The 16629-nt window shown below is 32.0% G+C and overlaps 1 protein-coding gene across 1 annotated transcript in view; it reads left to right on the top strand.

Moving 5' to 3' along the window:
* Positions 1 to 16629, top strand: part of LOC139528477 (nitric oxide synthase, inducible-like) — a 63836-nt gene that overhangs the window by 22527 nt on the left and 24680 nt on the right. Inside the window, exons 4-11 of the mRNA XM_071324462.1 lie at positions 729 to 820; positions 1439 to 1580; positions 3263 to 3402; positions 5891 to 6065; positions 8136 to 8237; positions 8943 to 9137; positions 13508 to 13599; positions 16304 to 16448. Coding sequence (XP_071180563.1) covers positions 729 to 820; positions 1439 to 1580; positions 3263 to 3402; positions 5891 to 6065; positions 8136 to 8237; positions 8943 to 9137; positions 13508 to 13599; positions 16304 to 16448 — 1083 coding nt within the window. The remainder of the gene's footprint in view (positions 1 to 728; positions 821 to 1438; positions 1581 to 3262; positions 3403 to 5890; positions 6066 to 8135; positions 8238 to 8942; positions 9138 to 13507; positions 13600 to 16303; positions 16449 to 16629) is intronic.

Here is a 16629-nt window from a genome sequence, read left to right as displayed (position 1 = left end):
ACATTTTCACATTAAGCCTTATACACTATCATTACTTGGACTGCACAGCCAGTTTTATACTATCCTTAAATGTGTAAAGGTAATTGTGGAGCAGGATCTGCTTATCCTTCCTGAGCACATGAGATAAACCCAGTTTAGGTGGGGTTCGTGTTGATCAGTCTTTAGGTTTTTTTGTTTCTTGTCTTTTTTTTTAGGGATGGTGTTGTCAGTTTATTTTCGACTTATGAGTTTGACTGTTCCTCTGGTATATTTTGCCCCTCTTGTGTTGTGCTTAATCATCACTCTATATGACAGTCTATCATTACAGTAAATGCAAAGCACAGGTCAAACTCTCATTAAAACAGTTTTAATGGCAACTAGAAACACCGATATTATTGAATCTGACGATAGCCATTAATCGGTTTCGCTAATAACTTAACAATTTTGATACAAATCAGTTAAACATTTAAATTGATTTCATTTAAGGCTTAGTTCTCTTTTTGAAATAATACAACGAGGAAGCAACGAGAAAATAATTAAAATTCGTAGATATGACTGTAAAAAATTAATATTTAAATCGATTTTCCTTGTTAAATGAAAGGTGGTAGAACATGTAATGGTTTATGCTTCAGTATTAAACAATTTATGGTAAATTCGACAATTTAGTAGAAATCTAATACACAAAATTTAATATCAATTTATGTTTGTATAATAACTAGTAGCTATACATTTTTTTCTTCACTTTACAGATATTTGATGCCCGTGATGTTAAGACAGCTAGAGGAATGTTTCACAGTATCTGTAACCACCTGAAATATGCCACTAACAATGGGAAAATAAGGTAAATATTTAATATTTTGTGTAGTCTCATTTGACCGAGTTACAATGCTATACGAATTGCCCGTATAAGAATGTGGAACTTTAAGCTAGGAGTCGTTGTATTTTTCTTTTTATCAATAAGGATAATGATACTGAGGATGTCATAAAGAACTTGGCAAAAAATAATCCAGAAAAGAAATCAGTTAAACAGTAAGTTTTTTTCAAAATCGTATTAACTGGTTGACATCATATAACAAAACATCTTCATACATTAAAAATCCAGCAACCAAAAATATGTGGCGGTAGTCTGTTCTTCTCATCCTTTGCAAGACCAAACGGTCAAAATTATAAAAAAAAGATTATCAACAATTTCAGTTTTTTTAATACTAATAACTGTGTTTCGCAAAATTTAAGGAATAAGCAATACTTAAATATATTCTATAAATTTTCAATCAGTTTTGAAATATTTCACATTAGCTTTGGCATATTGTGGAGTATAATATATATTGTTTCACTCCGTTTAATATTTAATTATCGAATTCAAAAAAAGTTAAAAATGGCAAATGCATGTAATGATTTATACACAAATGCATAATTCATGAGAACACTAATTGATTCATTTACACTTTGAACATTTCAGATCAGCAATAACAATTTTCAAACAAAGAACTGACGTGAATCATGATTTTAGAGTATGGAATTCACAACTGATTACGTACGCTGGGTATAAACAGTCTGATGGGTCTATCATTGGAGATCCAATAAATGTCGATTTTACAGCTGTAAGATTACATTTCAATGTTTCAGTATACCCCTGCTTTTGAAAAAGTTTGTGTATACTGTTTTACATCTGTCTGTCCGGTCCTCCGTCCGTCCGTCCCACGTGATTCCCCTTATATACATGCATTACTCGTCAAAAAGAACAATCAGGAACTAGACTCCCTAAGTTTATTACATTTTAGACGTCTCTCCTGGTGTCTTATAGAAGACCATGAATTGAGACATTTACCGATCGTATCGGTGTACAGATAGTTTATTAATCACTTTTAACATTCTATACATGACATTTAAAAAAGAAAACACCATAAACTTCCGTGAAATAAAAGTTTGCTTAAAAGTTCCATTCTATCTTTTTTAACCCCGTTCGGCTTTTTTTTAAGATGTCTGTTATTGAGATATTCTTTTGTGTTTTCACATACATATTTTACTTCTACTCCCATCCTTTTTTTTAAATTAATTGAAAAAAATAATAACCCGTTTTCTTAACAGAAATATCATTGAAAAATAACATATTAAAGTTTATAAATATGCCAAAGAAAGGATCTTTATTTTAATGATTACTACTTATTCTATTGACCCAAAGGATAAATACCTTACCAAGCCTATTGATTGACTTCACACATAATTGTAAAATCCATGGGTTGTTAAAACGTGTCATTTTTAAGTATTTGTTTATTCTGGGTTACAGAAATTCTCAAGACATTGTTTGGTACCTTGTCCTCACTTTACTTCAAACGATATTCAAAAGGTCTTTGTTCCTTACCACAATGAAAATCAGTAAAGGCCACCACTGACGTTAGCAAATATAAAACACCATCATATCATTTGTATAAACATGAAGAAAGATACAAAAAAAACCATGTAAATACACAACGTTTGTAGATGCCAAAGTATTATCAAGTTGACAAGGACGACACAGTTATATAAAGTATAATTATAAAAAAAGCAAATATTTATTTTAATCAATTAATTTTCGATAGTTATAAAGCAGACTGTACAAATCAGAGACTAAACTATTATATGAGTATTGAAAGTATTTATAATTAAGCGATAATTAACTCTAAATGCCAAACTTATAAAAGTATAACATTTTATCTATACACATTACGCCACGGTTATACAAATGGGGTTGTGTTTTATTTTAGAAATGCAAAAAAAAAAAATGAATACTTGTTCTGAAAAAAAACCCACTAAAGCATTGATTCTATACCAGTTCGACACAGATATCTGGATTCGCTGTCAAACCAGAATATACTATATGCCACCTTTGATTTATTTGTACAATCTTTGATAAGTATTCAATATGACGATCAATCATCCCTTCTATTATCGTAGTATGAACAACAAATATTTATTTTGTAAAAATCATTTCCGTATTCAATATCCTCCTTACAACAAAACGTTTTGCATTTATCAAGGTTAAAGTTGTCTTTCTAATATTGTTTTACATCTACTCCCGCCTCTTTTTACATTGTTTCATTATTTAATTTTATTACCATGTTTTTGTTAGTATGTCTACTGATTGAGTTAATCCATTTCAATTGATATGTTATAGTGAAAATGTGCGGTATTTTGACATGTAAAAACTATTATCCGTGGTGGTAAACTTAGTTACATTTAATTATTCAAATGACAGTCCGTGTGTAATCATTGGTATAACTTATTTACGTTTAATTTCTTTCAGGTTTGCATCGAAATGGGATGGAGAGGCAGGAACGGTATGTTTGATGTTCTTCCACTAGTTCTTCAGGCAAACGGAGATGATCCAGAATTGTTCGAATTACCTTCACGTTTGATAATGGAGGTTCACATTACTCATCCCACGTGCGTATTGGTTATACTTACAGGTTATATATTGCTTTACTAAGGTACACATTATTTATTTTACGTACGTAATATAACCCAATGTAGGTACAAAGCATACCATTGGTATACCCTACTTAGGGATATAGAAATTAGATGAAAACGAACGCTGTGCTAGATTTTTATTAGTTTTTATTGGCTTTGAACTATCTTAGATGATTTCAACGTTCCAATTATGAACTTTTCTTTTCTATGTAGGACCCAAAATACCTAGTGTAAAACCATTCAAATTAGCAATCAACGATCTAATCTATATAAAAAGCGACAAAAGAGTAATACATATGAACCACATCAACAAACGACAACCACTATGTTGTATTTTGTGTACTTTAAATTTAATTCTTTATCTATTTAAAGTGGATTGCCAACTTCCAGAGTCTACGTGTGGGTCTCCTCAACATAGATATATACAGATTCACACTTAACAAAGTTTATAAACATGCTTAACACAAGACAAGACAATATGTACAGGACAAGACATACGAATATAATTTGACTACACACCCATTCAATCACTCGCTTATTCTTACTCACATGCACACGACTTTACAAACATGTACATGATGTATGATTCAGTAATATAGAATAATAATTATGGAAAGACAATTTTGAGCACAATCACGTCAAATGGAGGATGTGTTTCATACCTTTTATGTTTTATTACAAGAAAAATGTTAAAGTACAACTAAGTTATTTAGCTTTCGAGAAAATCTGTTTGAAGATTTAATATAGCGAAACACACACTCAAACAGCTCTAAATCAGTATCATCAGACAAATCGTCACTTCCATCTATTTATATTTGTCAGATAGTTGGGACATAGATCCCGCAACATTGCTATATTTATATCTGGGGAAATCAGATTCTTAATTCCAAGTAGAAGAGTAATCTGATAGTTCGTTCTAACGGGCGCAATGTATTTAATAGTGCTCAACGGTAACCTGGGCAGAAATCGCAAAACCTATTTAATGTAAGATTATAGTTATACAAGTGGTCATTAAGGGCACTTAGCCCTAAGCGTAATCTAGTATGAATCTTTTTCTCATAACCATGTCATCGTGAATATAGATTTTTACTACACAAAATGAGATTCTTGCCAAAGATCTTGCTGTAATTAGTTCAGCTGACAAACTATTCCAGTCTCTAACCGTAGCTAGAAGAAAAGAATTATAGTATGCTACTGTTCATGACCTGATGGGTATCAAGTTGACATGTCGTTTTAAGTTATAGTTTTCGTTATTATGATGGAACAATTGATGAAAATTACAGGGATAATCTAGGACAAGATGATTTTTAATTTTGTACAAATATGTAAGTCTATGAACTTGACGGCGTGTTTAAGAAGCTCATGGCCAACCTCTTTCAATAAAGTGACATGTTTTGTGACCCTGCATGTCCCATTAGATATAATGCAGGCATGTCTCTGTACATGTTCAATGTTTACAGAATCGGCGCTAGAACAGTTATCGTTGATGACATCTGCATAATCTAGCAATGAACTAACAAATGTTTTATATAATTTTGAAATGCATAATCTAGGTAATATATTTCGCATCCTCAAGATAGTGTTCAGTTTACTATCTGTGTACTTTTGTTTGTTTATTTGCCTTTTTCTTTTATAGACATGGTGTTGTTATTTTATTTTCGACATTTGAGTTTGAATGTTCATACAGTATATTTTTCCTCTTTTTTACAGTAACTGTGAGTACTCTTCGAGTAAAATTCGTGTGATTTGTCTTTAAGTTTTTGTTTTGTGATTCTTACCGATTTGACAGGTTCATCAATTTTCAACTGACGTTTGCAGTGTGTTTGCAATCTGTGATGCTCACAATTTGCTCAGTTTAGTAAAGAAATGAGTGCCCGCAATATTTGTGTGTGCCTGTCACAATTTAGGGGCGTGTAATTCGGTTGTTGTCGTTGGTTTCTGCTGCATGTGTTATCTGTTTTTCGTTTATTGTTCTGTCATAAATAAGCCAGTTGTTCTTGGTTTGTTTTAATTGTTTCATTTTTTCTCAAATCAGGACTGATTACAGTTTACTATACAGTATGCAATATATGCTCATTAATAGAAACGGTGCGATAATCTACGATTGCTAAAATCCTCGTCATTTTGTCTCAATTGCTTAGTTAACTCATTTATGTTACATATTAATATACGTTTTGTTTTAATTATCTTTTGTTATTGGTTAAAATTGTCAAATGTCAAAATGGCTTCTAAAACCATTGTTATAAAAACAAATTAATATTATACGAATTAATGAGAGAACATTTTTAGACCAAGGATTTTTCAATCATTGGACGCAAACTTTTAGATTAAGCTCCTACATTCGGGTTGAATATATTTCTAAAAGTCGATTTCTTTACGCTCAAAGGTGTGGATTGTTGAATTTTACACCAAATAAATATGTTCTATAGATGTAATAAATAGATATAATTCTAATGTTTTGTAGATATCCAAGCCTTGCCGATCTTGGTTTAAGATGGTTTTGTGTGCCAGCCGTTTCTGGTATGAAGTTTGATTGTGGTGGATTGGAATTCACAGCTTGTCCATTCAGCGGTTGGTATATGAGCACTGAAATTGCATGTAGGGACCTCTGTGATAAGCAAAGATACAATCTTGTTGAGGTAAACAAAGGGAATATTTGTTCTGTTTACAACGAATGAAATAGCATTTTCATCTTCATCGACTGTTTGATTGTCGCTTTCAAATATATATGCGCCTATTTCTTTCTTTTTGTCATTCAATCCAATTTATTTTGAAATGTTTTATAACAATGTCTATCACTATGCAAGGATATGCACTTCCGGTTGCATGATTTTCTCGATGTGGTAAAGACCCATTGGTGGCCTCAGCTGTTTTCTGCTCTTTGGTCGGGTTGTTGACACATTCCCTATGGCATTATTTGCTAAATTTGAGACGAATGATAATGGCTCCAAAACATCGCGGAAAGGAGTGCTTAAATTTATCAAAGATACAAGGTCTGTAATTTGATACGACAGACTCAAATTTCGTCTACACAATACGAATAAGTGCTCAAATCAAAGCTAACTCGATAAATATTTAAAGCCATCTTTGCAAGGGAAAAGGCAGAAAACGATTATTAAGGATTTATGAATAGCAAACTTAAATATAACTGACGTATTAAAGATACAATAAACTTGCTAAAACTCGAGAAATTAACAAGTTCTTGTTAAGAATATATGTAAAGGCAAAGATGCAAGTACAATATCCATTTTCAGTAGTTATAATAAAAAGTACAGATATCAAATCCACGAACATAAATCACATACTCATGGAATCCGCTCTTCAATTTGAATTAAGAACAAAGTCCTTGTTTGGCCAGAGGAAAACATAAGACTACAACAGTATTATACCGTTTTCATTGAAATGAGTAGTCATGACGTTTTATGATTATAGGAAATATCGTTTTGTTTCTTCTTCTTTTTTCAGGTCGCTCAAAACAAAATACGAAAAGCTTGAATTCCAATAAAAATGAATTCCTTGACAAATGTAATTGATTCGTCTTGTATACATACATTTTTTTGTACGTTAGATCGAACAAACTTGCAGTAAAAACACTTGTTGATGGGGAAAAGAAATGAAAGAAAAGTGAAGATTGGTTATATCTGAATCCTAGTACTTTATCTCTTAACGTTGATAATAATGATAATTCACTGTATGAAAATAGAGCGCCAGTAATATATCGAGTTTTAGCTCCAATTATGATTGTTTCAATTCCAACGTCAATCTGAGATTATTTGACTGTTTGTGAATATAAGGATCCCTGTCATTATAACCCTACCTCTGCCTTATATATGTAGGACTCAAATCTATGACGGATTCCAAATCTATGGCAGATTCCTAATCTATGGCAAATGTTAGATTTTTGTTTTCTCAAAATCTATGGCAGATCTTTTACATAACGTCACAATTGAATAACGCCATATTACATCGTATCCGCCGCTTACGATGGCGGAACCAACAGATTTGAACACTATTCCTGATGAAGGTATTTCTCTCGACAACAATTTGCGGATGGTTTAAAGAAAGCTATGATGTGACCTATTATCCGAAAGAGATGCAAAATGTGCTGTACCGGCCGACGCTCGCGATGAATAATGACACCACTGTTTCAGTACCGGATATTTTAGCAAAGGAGTTATAATAAATATTTTACGGCTTGCAAAGTTTATAAAGTGAAAGATCAAATTACCAGATACCAATTTGATTTAAATTGTCATCAAATAAAAAAAAAGTATACGATGAAATAAAATTATCTTTTTTGTTATATATATATAATGCCTTTTTATTTGTTAAGGGACTTACTAGTTGATTTAATGAACGTGTTAAACAGGTACCATGCACAGATTAACAAATATTTAGTTTTTACGGGGCGCATCATTTCAATCTTTACGTCTGTATTAAGTTATTTATAAAGTTATCATTTACGAAATGTTTTGGTTGACCAGTATGGAACATTTATTTCACAAATGTTTATTGACCTTTTATAGACATGCTCTCGTTGTCGTATATTTCCACTTGTTTAAGACAAGTCATTTGTCGTATATATACTGCCATAGATTTGGAACCCACCAAAGATTTGAGTCCTACATATATGATTTGATTAGCATGTCAAAGCAATCTTATACAACACAGATAAGTATTTATTAGTAAGCATTATATTTTTCTTTTAGAAAATAGCCCGAAATCTTGGAATGGATACACGAAATAACGCGTCACTATGGAAAGACAAAGCAGTTATTGAGATAAATATTGCAGTTCTTCACAGCTTTCAGGTGGGAAAAAATAAAATCACAAAACTACTGAAATCCAAGAAAAAATCCAAAAGGAAAGTTCCTGATCAAATATCAAAATCAAAAGCTCAAACACATCAAACAAATGGACAACGACTGTCACATTCCTGACTTTGTACATACATTTTCTTATGTAGAAAATGGTGTATTAAACCTGTTTTTATAGCTAGATATAACATAAAATTGAAAATGGAAATGGGAATGTGTCAAAGAGACAACAACCCGACCATAGAAAAAAAAACAGCAGAAGGTCACCAACAGGTCTTCTATGTAGCAAAAAATTCCCGCACCCGGAGACGTCCCTCAGCTGGCCCCTATCAGTGATAATGAACGCCATACTAATTTGCAAACGCTCACTTGTATGACAGTTGCATTAAATTCCATTATATTGACAACGATTCGTGAAGAAAACAAACAGACATAATAGGTATAAATTCCAAAGAAAGGTGTACATCAGTTAACATTGTTATGATCTGAATCATTTAAAAAAAAAACAATATGCCTCAAAGAAGCAAACAAAGACATATAGACAAAACACATTAGCAAAAATGAAAGACAAGAATACAAACATGTAGAATAGCACAATAACAAAAACACAGGACTTATAAGTACAAAGCCACAGTAGTGTAAAAGTGAATGATATGGTATAATAAATGTCCATTTCATTTTTTCTATCTTCATTTGTAGTCGATTGGTGCTACTATAGTTGATCATCATACAGCTTCTGATTCATTCATGATCTTTATGAAAAATGAGTACAAACAACGAGGGGGGTGTCCTGCTGACTGGGTATGGATAGTTCCCCCAATCAGTGGCAGTTTAACGCCAGTATTCCATCAAGAAATGGTTATGTTTAAACTTAAACCTTCGTATGAATATCAGGTATGTAAGAAAAAAGTTTGTTTAGTTGAAGATTTTTTTTTAAATGAAATCACCTCCATATTAAATTATTTTCATGAAAAAAAACCATGCAAATACATGTAGTTATTCAGATACGTCTGATTGAAATTTTAATGAGGGTTTATATGGAACTTTTTAATGTTTAAGGTAGCACAATACAAAGATTTTTCATCCCCAATCAGACATCTTTAAACTATGTAGTTTCACTCATCCTTCTTTAAATTATATAAATGAGGTACCAAAAGAAAGAAGAAGGATTAATCTTTCAAATTGTGATAATTTTATTATGACATAATTATTACACAATTAATTGTTATGTAATTAGTTGCTATATAGATTCTTGCACAACACAGTTTGACCTCCAAATCAGTGTCTCAGATTTTTCCTATTGTATTTCATTCTCTCATAAATCTTCAATGAAGTTCGCAACATCAATTCATAAGAGATCACTAAATTCAGTTGGGTATAGAATTTGTTCTATTGATGTTTTTGGAAATCTGAGACATGGTTTTGGAGATCAAGCTGTGTTGTACAAGAATCTATAAAATATTTTGGGATGTTATGAAGAACAAAGACGCTAAGTGTGGATATCACAATATAGCAATTAATTACATAACAATTAATTATGTAAACATTATGTCATAATGAAATAATCATAATTTAAAAGATTGATCTTTCTTCTTTCTTTTGGTACCTCATTTATAAAATATAAAGAAGGATGAAATGAAATACATCAGTTTACGGTGTCTGATTGGGAGTGACAACAACTTTGTATTGTGCTACCTTAAATCCTCTTTCGTCAATAATATTTTTTAAACATTATCTCTACTAGAACACACCCGTGATATCGCGGGTCCGTGACTGAATAAAAGTATATAACTATGCGTAAGCCTTATTTTAGTATTGGTATTGTCATCTGATAAAGTCGTACCGATTATAAGATACACAGTTGTCTCTGCTTTCAAATCTTTCTGTTTGAACCCGTCGACCTGGAACTTACCAATTATTGGTAATATTATTAGTATTGGTATTGTCATCTGATAAAGTCGTGCCGATTATAAGATAAACAGTTTTCTCTGCTTTCAAATCTTTCTGTTTTAATCCGTCGACCTGGAACTTATCAATTATTGGTAATATTCAGGTCCTGGAATTGAGTATTTCTAATCAACAGCATTGTCCAATAAAGTTGAACTCTTTGATTCGCTGTTTTAGGTCATGCCCGTTAACAAATTGAAAACTGTACCTATACCCCTGATTTTAAGTCCTGATTTTTTAAAGTCCTACTGATTAAAATACTACAAAAGGCAAATCTTTGTTCTGTTTTGTCAATATTCAGTGTACATTTCTAAACATCTGAAATGCCGGCTCCAATATAATTTTCCCCTGCATCGATTTTTCCTATTTAGAAGACAACTTTTATATTCTAATAAGAACAATTAACTTGAAAATGCGCAAATAGTTGTGAATGTGAACACCAACTTTCAATTTCGATACAATTGTCGAGACATTTACATGTTTTATCTGAAAGAAAGCTAATACAGGGCAAAAGTAATAGTTATCAATCATAAACCTACCTGTGATTACTCATTCCTTAAAACGTTTTGGGTAATAAACGAGTATGAAAATTTTGTTTTTGTGTACGATGGGCAGCAAATTAACTATGCACCGTACAGAAGGATTTATGTGGTCAGCTAAACACCGAAATATTCCAATGCCAATTATTGATACAGCTATACTTATTACACACGCACAGTGTCCTTCTATCAGAAAAAGAGTTGCAATGAATATGGAATTATATCGGATGAGAGGAGTAACAACTTCTTTGACAAGTATTTGCTGGTTCTGAAGATTGTCATACTAACTCTATCATTATCACTACTTACAATAATTATAGGTCAAGGTACAGTCTTCAACACAGAGCCTTGGCTCACACCAAACAGCAAGCTATAAATGGCCTCCAAAAATTACTAGTGTAAAACCATTCAAACAGGAAAACAAACTTGCATCTATACATTTATATATCACTAGAACACACCCGTAATATCGCGGGTCCGTGACTGAATTAAATTATACAACTATTCGTAAGCCTTATTTTAGTATTGGTATTGTCATCTGATAAAGTCGTGCCGATTATAAGATACACAGTTTTTTTCTGCTTTCAAATCTTTCTGTTTGAACCCGTCGACCTGGAACTTATCTGCTATTGGTAATATTCAGGTCCTGGAATTAAGTATTTTTTAATCAACAGCATTGTCCAATAAAGTGGAATTCTTTGATTTGCTGTTTTACGTCATGCCCGCTAACAAATTGAAAACTGTACCTGTACGCCTTATTTTAAGTCCAGATTTTTAGTAAAGTCTTACTGATTAAAATACTACAATAGGTAAAAATTTGACTGAATTTAGTAGTGTCAACCCTGTGATTATGACCCGTGTATATAGCAAAAGCAAATACACTGTTTGGTGGTGCGCCTGTCAGATGCGGAACGTTCAGATAAGGTAATAGGTAACATGTAAATATACTATTGGTATCGGTATCGGATTCGACCCAGAACTTGTTAATTATTGGCATTATTAATTATGTGGAAAACAAAAGGGTCTGGAGTGGTGTAATTTTTAATCTACACCATTGTCCTATATTAGCTATATATAAAGTTTAATTCTTTGATTTGTCGTTTTTACCCGATGACGGCTGATAAATTGGACCTCGTTATTTTAGTATTATTGATAGGCAAATGTTTCATGGTAATAATTGTCTTATTGTATTCTTTGAGAAATACAAATAACTTTGTTCAATACTAAATCAACGTTGTTGTAGAAGGAAAACACAGATCACAGACACAATGTGTATGCATTACATTGGCGCATTTTACAAATGTGTACCAATGAACAGTATAAATCATTATGCTTATCGGATATAAATCCAAAACTTGAAAGTCTCAAATTGCATTTTTCTGTGAAATAGATAACAACCGATTAATAAGATATAAGAATATGGGGTGTGAGTGCAAATGAGACAACTCTACATCCAAGTCCCAGTTTGAAAAAAGTTATCCACTATAGGTTAAAGTACGGTCTTCAACACGGAGCCCTAGCTTTCACCGAACAGTAAGCTATTAAGAGACCAAAATGACTAGTGTAAAGCTATTCAAACGGGAAAACCAACGATCTTATTTTTATTAATAACGAGAAAGATAACACTTATAAACCACATCATCAAATGACAACTGTTGAACATCAGATTCAAGGAATTAGGATAGGTTCAAACAATTTTTTTTACGTTTAAGTAGGTTACAGCCTTCACCCTTATCTGAAAAAATAGTGTAACATCACAACACAGCAAGACACACTAAAAAATATGAATTGAAATAGCTTAACTCAATCAAAAGACATATTTACACTAATGAACATTCACTGAGCGAATAAATTTCATCTATGATACGATTTAAATACAAAATCAATAAAATAAGGGATAAAGAATTAAAGGCAACAGTAGTATACCGCTGTGAGATGTGAATATCAATTAACAAAACAGAACAAAAACCTTGTACAAAAATCCGTCATATACATCTATATACACAGGTAAATGAAAATAATTTTGAGGTACTGTATACTGTATACAGAGAATGGAAATATTTTTTTCATAGTAAATAGAAGTAACAAAATAAAGTTATACTAAAGACTTACCATAGCTGAAATAAAGACAAGATGTAACCCTGAACGAGTAAACATTAGATAACAAAAAAAACATTTAAATAGTATCAACAAGTCAAATTAACAAGACAGTACAATTTGAGAGTACTCGCAGTTACTGAGAACTAGTTAATAGTAAAAAACAATTGATTATAAAAAATGATGCATCACTAAAAGTAACTGAAACTGATCCCTAAGAAAAACGAACAGCAACTACTACAAACAAACAATAAACACTCACGACAACCGCAAACCGGAGATAAATAAACTCAGGTTATCTGCTCATTTAGTGTTGCTAACTATAAATCAAAAAGATCTAACCTTTAATAGGAAATTTCTGAAATGATAAGCATCCGGAGTCTGTCATGTTTATCTACACAGTAGAAACATTTTTTATTTTATAAACCTTAAATATTTAATGATATGCGAGTATTATTTGAATATGTACATGTAAATCTCAAGTGTAGTTCAGTTTTTAACCGCTTTTCCTTTGAAAAATATCACAATCATTTGAATGCCTTTGACTTTGTAGTCTTGTCTCCAATTATATTTAAAATGTTATGTTATTAAAACATGTATATCTTTTCAAAATTATCTAATTTTTAATTACTGTATTTCATTTTTCTTCATCTAATAACGACAACATTTACAATATTACAGGACGAAGTATGGAGAACATATGTTAGGAAAAAGGACAGAATTAAAAGATCTAAATCGCATCAAAGTAAATTAGGTTTTAAATGCGTTGCAAGGTAAAGAAAATAGTTAACGCCAAACGCGATCAAAAACTTATTTGTTATTCATATATGCTCACCACATGTGTGTTTGTTTTTGTTACAGTTTCATTCATCAGAGATTAACTCTCGTTGCTATCTGATTATAAAATTGAGAATGGAAATGGCCAATGTGTTAAAAAGACAACAGCCAAAGGCCACACATGCAGCGCCTAAACAAAACTTGTACTAGTTCAGTGATAAAAGACGTCATATTAGACTCTGAAATATATTAATGAACTCAAATTTAAAATTATACACTACTAACAAAGGCCAGAGGCTCCTGCCTTGGGACAGGTACAAACATGCGGATGTTTAAAACATGTTTTTGAGATCTTAACACTCCCCCAATTTCTCTAACCAATGTTTAAAAAAAACAAACACAGAGAAACACGCAGTAAAATTCAGTTTTAAAGACGTCCGAACCAGATGGCAGAATAGGCATAGTGAAACACATGTTAAACTACTCTACAAAATGCGAGAGCGAGATATTGGAATTGGGGACTTTAGTAGAAATGTTCCTAAAAATATAAAACAACACGTTTAATAATTTATTGGTCCGAAGCGCTTTTCTGGATTTACATTCATCAGGAACGCCCAAAGCCAAACATTTGAAATCCGAAGATGTATAAGTACCGAAAATCGTTGAAGAGCTATATGTTAAAAAATACCTAAAATAAATAGTCAAATTCATCAAAAGCCAACTTTGCCTGAGGGAGTTGAAATCTTAGTTTCATAATAATTTCAAAATTTAAAAACGGACAATTTTAGTAAAGTTTGTTTAATCATGTCAGTACCGAAGCACTGACTCCTAACTATTGACCAAAAGACAAAAAGTAAAAAAGACCGATATCGAACACAACATTATAAACATGATACCAGAGATTAGGAAACGCAAACACACAAAAGTTTCTCTAGTAGTTGCTGCAGTCCCTGCTTCTCCCCTTTTTTGTATTAAACACAATTTATATCACAGAAAGTATAAGTTAACGGTAACAAACTTGTATATCTGCATGTCGGTAATACATATTCATAATTGAGTAAAGCATGCTAACAAAAGAGTATGTAATCAATATAATTTATTTGAGATAAATAATGGATGAAACTAGATCATAATAGAATGATATTAAATAGAACACAAAATAGTTCAAGTATAAAAACTGTTGTACTCCATTTATTGAAATTGAGACTGATGAGTATTTGTCACTTGTGGATAATGAGCAGTCTACTCTGGTTTGCTAAATATTGCTTTTCTTTTGTACATTCGTTTGTTTCTGTACTCTTTTCTGTTCATTGTCCTATGATTCTTTCTACAGCACGTTTTGTTACTTTATATCGTTTAATTTTTTAGTCCGTTTTGATGTATGTCTGTGATTTATGTTTACACAGTTTTGTATGCTTGTGGGCCTCAATTGATTTGAACTCACTTTATAATTTCCTATCAAACATCTTTTTTAGTAAGATATATATGCATATTTGTTCAAATTTTTTATTTTGTATTGTTAAACTGTGTTGTATGGTTGCACGTATTAGCTGCTAGATCCCAAGTATTGTCATATAACCTATATTGGGCTGCCCGCCCAATTTTGCGGAGCTATAAACAAATATAAACGGGTTTGAATACTTTTTTTTCTCGAAAAGTTCCTTTACCGAGTCAGAAGAGTGACAGTTGTTCTCCAATTTTTTGTGCTATTTTAGCATTTATTGAGCTGTGTGAGAAAGATATGTTTCATCACTAGTGAAAAATCTGTTCTCAGCAAATAATTGGTTGACATTTGATTATGGTGTTAATTTTCCTTGATTTCTTCTGAATTTCCAAAAGAGGGGCGAAAGATACCAAAGTGAAAGTCAAACTCATAAATCGAAAATAAACTGACAACGCCATGGCCAAAAAGAAAAGACAAACAGACAACAATAGCACACACACCATAGAAAACTAACGAATAAGCAACACGAACCCCATACAAGCACTAGAGGTGATCTCAGGTGCTCTTGAAGGGTAGGCAGAACCTACTCCACACGTGGCACCCGTCGTGTTGCTTATGTTATAACAAATCCGGTAAATAGTATAATTAGTTAGGTCACATTCATGAAATGGAAGGGGATTGTAGTTACGACATAAGGAACATATTCGATATCATTTGTGAAACGGTTATTCCATAACGGTCAACCAACTCGTGATGGCGTCCGTAAAATTTACGAAGGGATGATTTCAACTTCACCAATTGGAACTCTTGGTTTAATAGCTTCCTTGTGAGCAGCAACTCTCTATCAAGAAAATCATGATAGACTGTGACGTCATGAAAAAGGATACCATGTCTGATGACGTCACATATAAAGAAAGGATAAAAATCATTAGGAGACAGATTCAACCACTTTAACTCGTGTATAACTTTGTTTCTCCACTCTCAAAACTTAAATATTACAATTAAACTAACTCGAGGGGAGAAATATGGTAACACATTTGTTGCAGTGATCTATATTTTCTATTCGTTACGTTTGTCAATAACTTTCGATTTTGTCAGTTTTTTTTATAACAGCGGTATATACTGATTATGCTTTTATTTATGAACTTTTTGAATTCATCTTGCAGAATATATTTTTGGTATACGCATTTATATTACATTTTGTTTTGTTTTAGAGATTGACATGAAGTATATTCAAATATTATCTTTGTTTTCAGCGTTGTTTTTTCATGGACAAGCTTAATGATGAAAGTATTATCCAAGCGTGTTAAATGCACAATTCTGTATGCAACAGAAACAGGGAGATCGGAAAGATACGCATATACACTGCACAAAATATTCCGACAAGCATTCAATTCACGGGTATGTATATAGTGCTTTACTATACGATAAAAACATACTATTTATTAGGGTACCTGTTTCAAATCTCATATGAACATCATAACATGGACCCTATCATAAAAAATTATAATTTGAACAGTAATCAATAAAATAATCTTTTTATCGATTACAAACTGCTTGCAATATAATTTCAGACCATATT

This window comes from Mytilus edulis, chromosome 6 (assembly GCF_963676685.1).
Source record: "Mytilus edulis chromosome 6, xbMytEdul2.2, whole genome shotgun sequence".
NCBI classification, from domain to species: domain Eukaryota; kingdom Metazoa; phylum Mollusca; class Bivalvia; order Mytilida; family Mytilidae; genus Mytilus; species Mytilus edulis.
The sequence above is the reverse complement of the archived record's forward strand: the minus strand, read 5'-3'. Positions and strand labels throughout refer to the sequence as shown.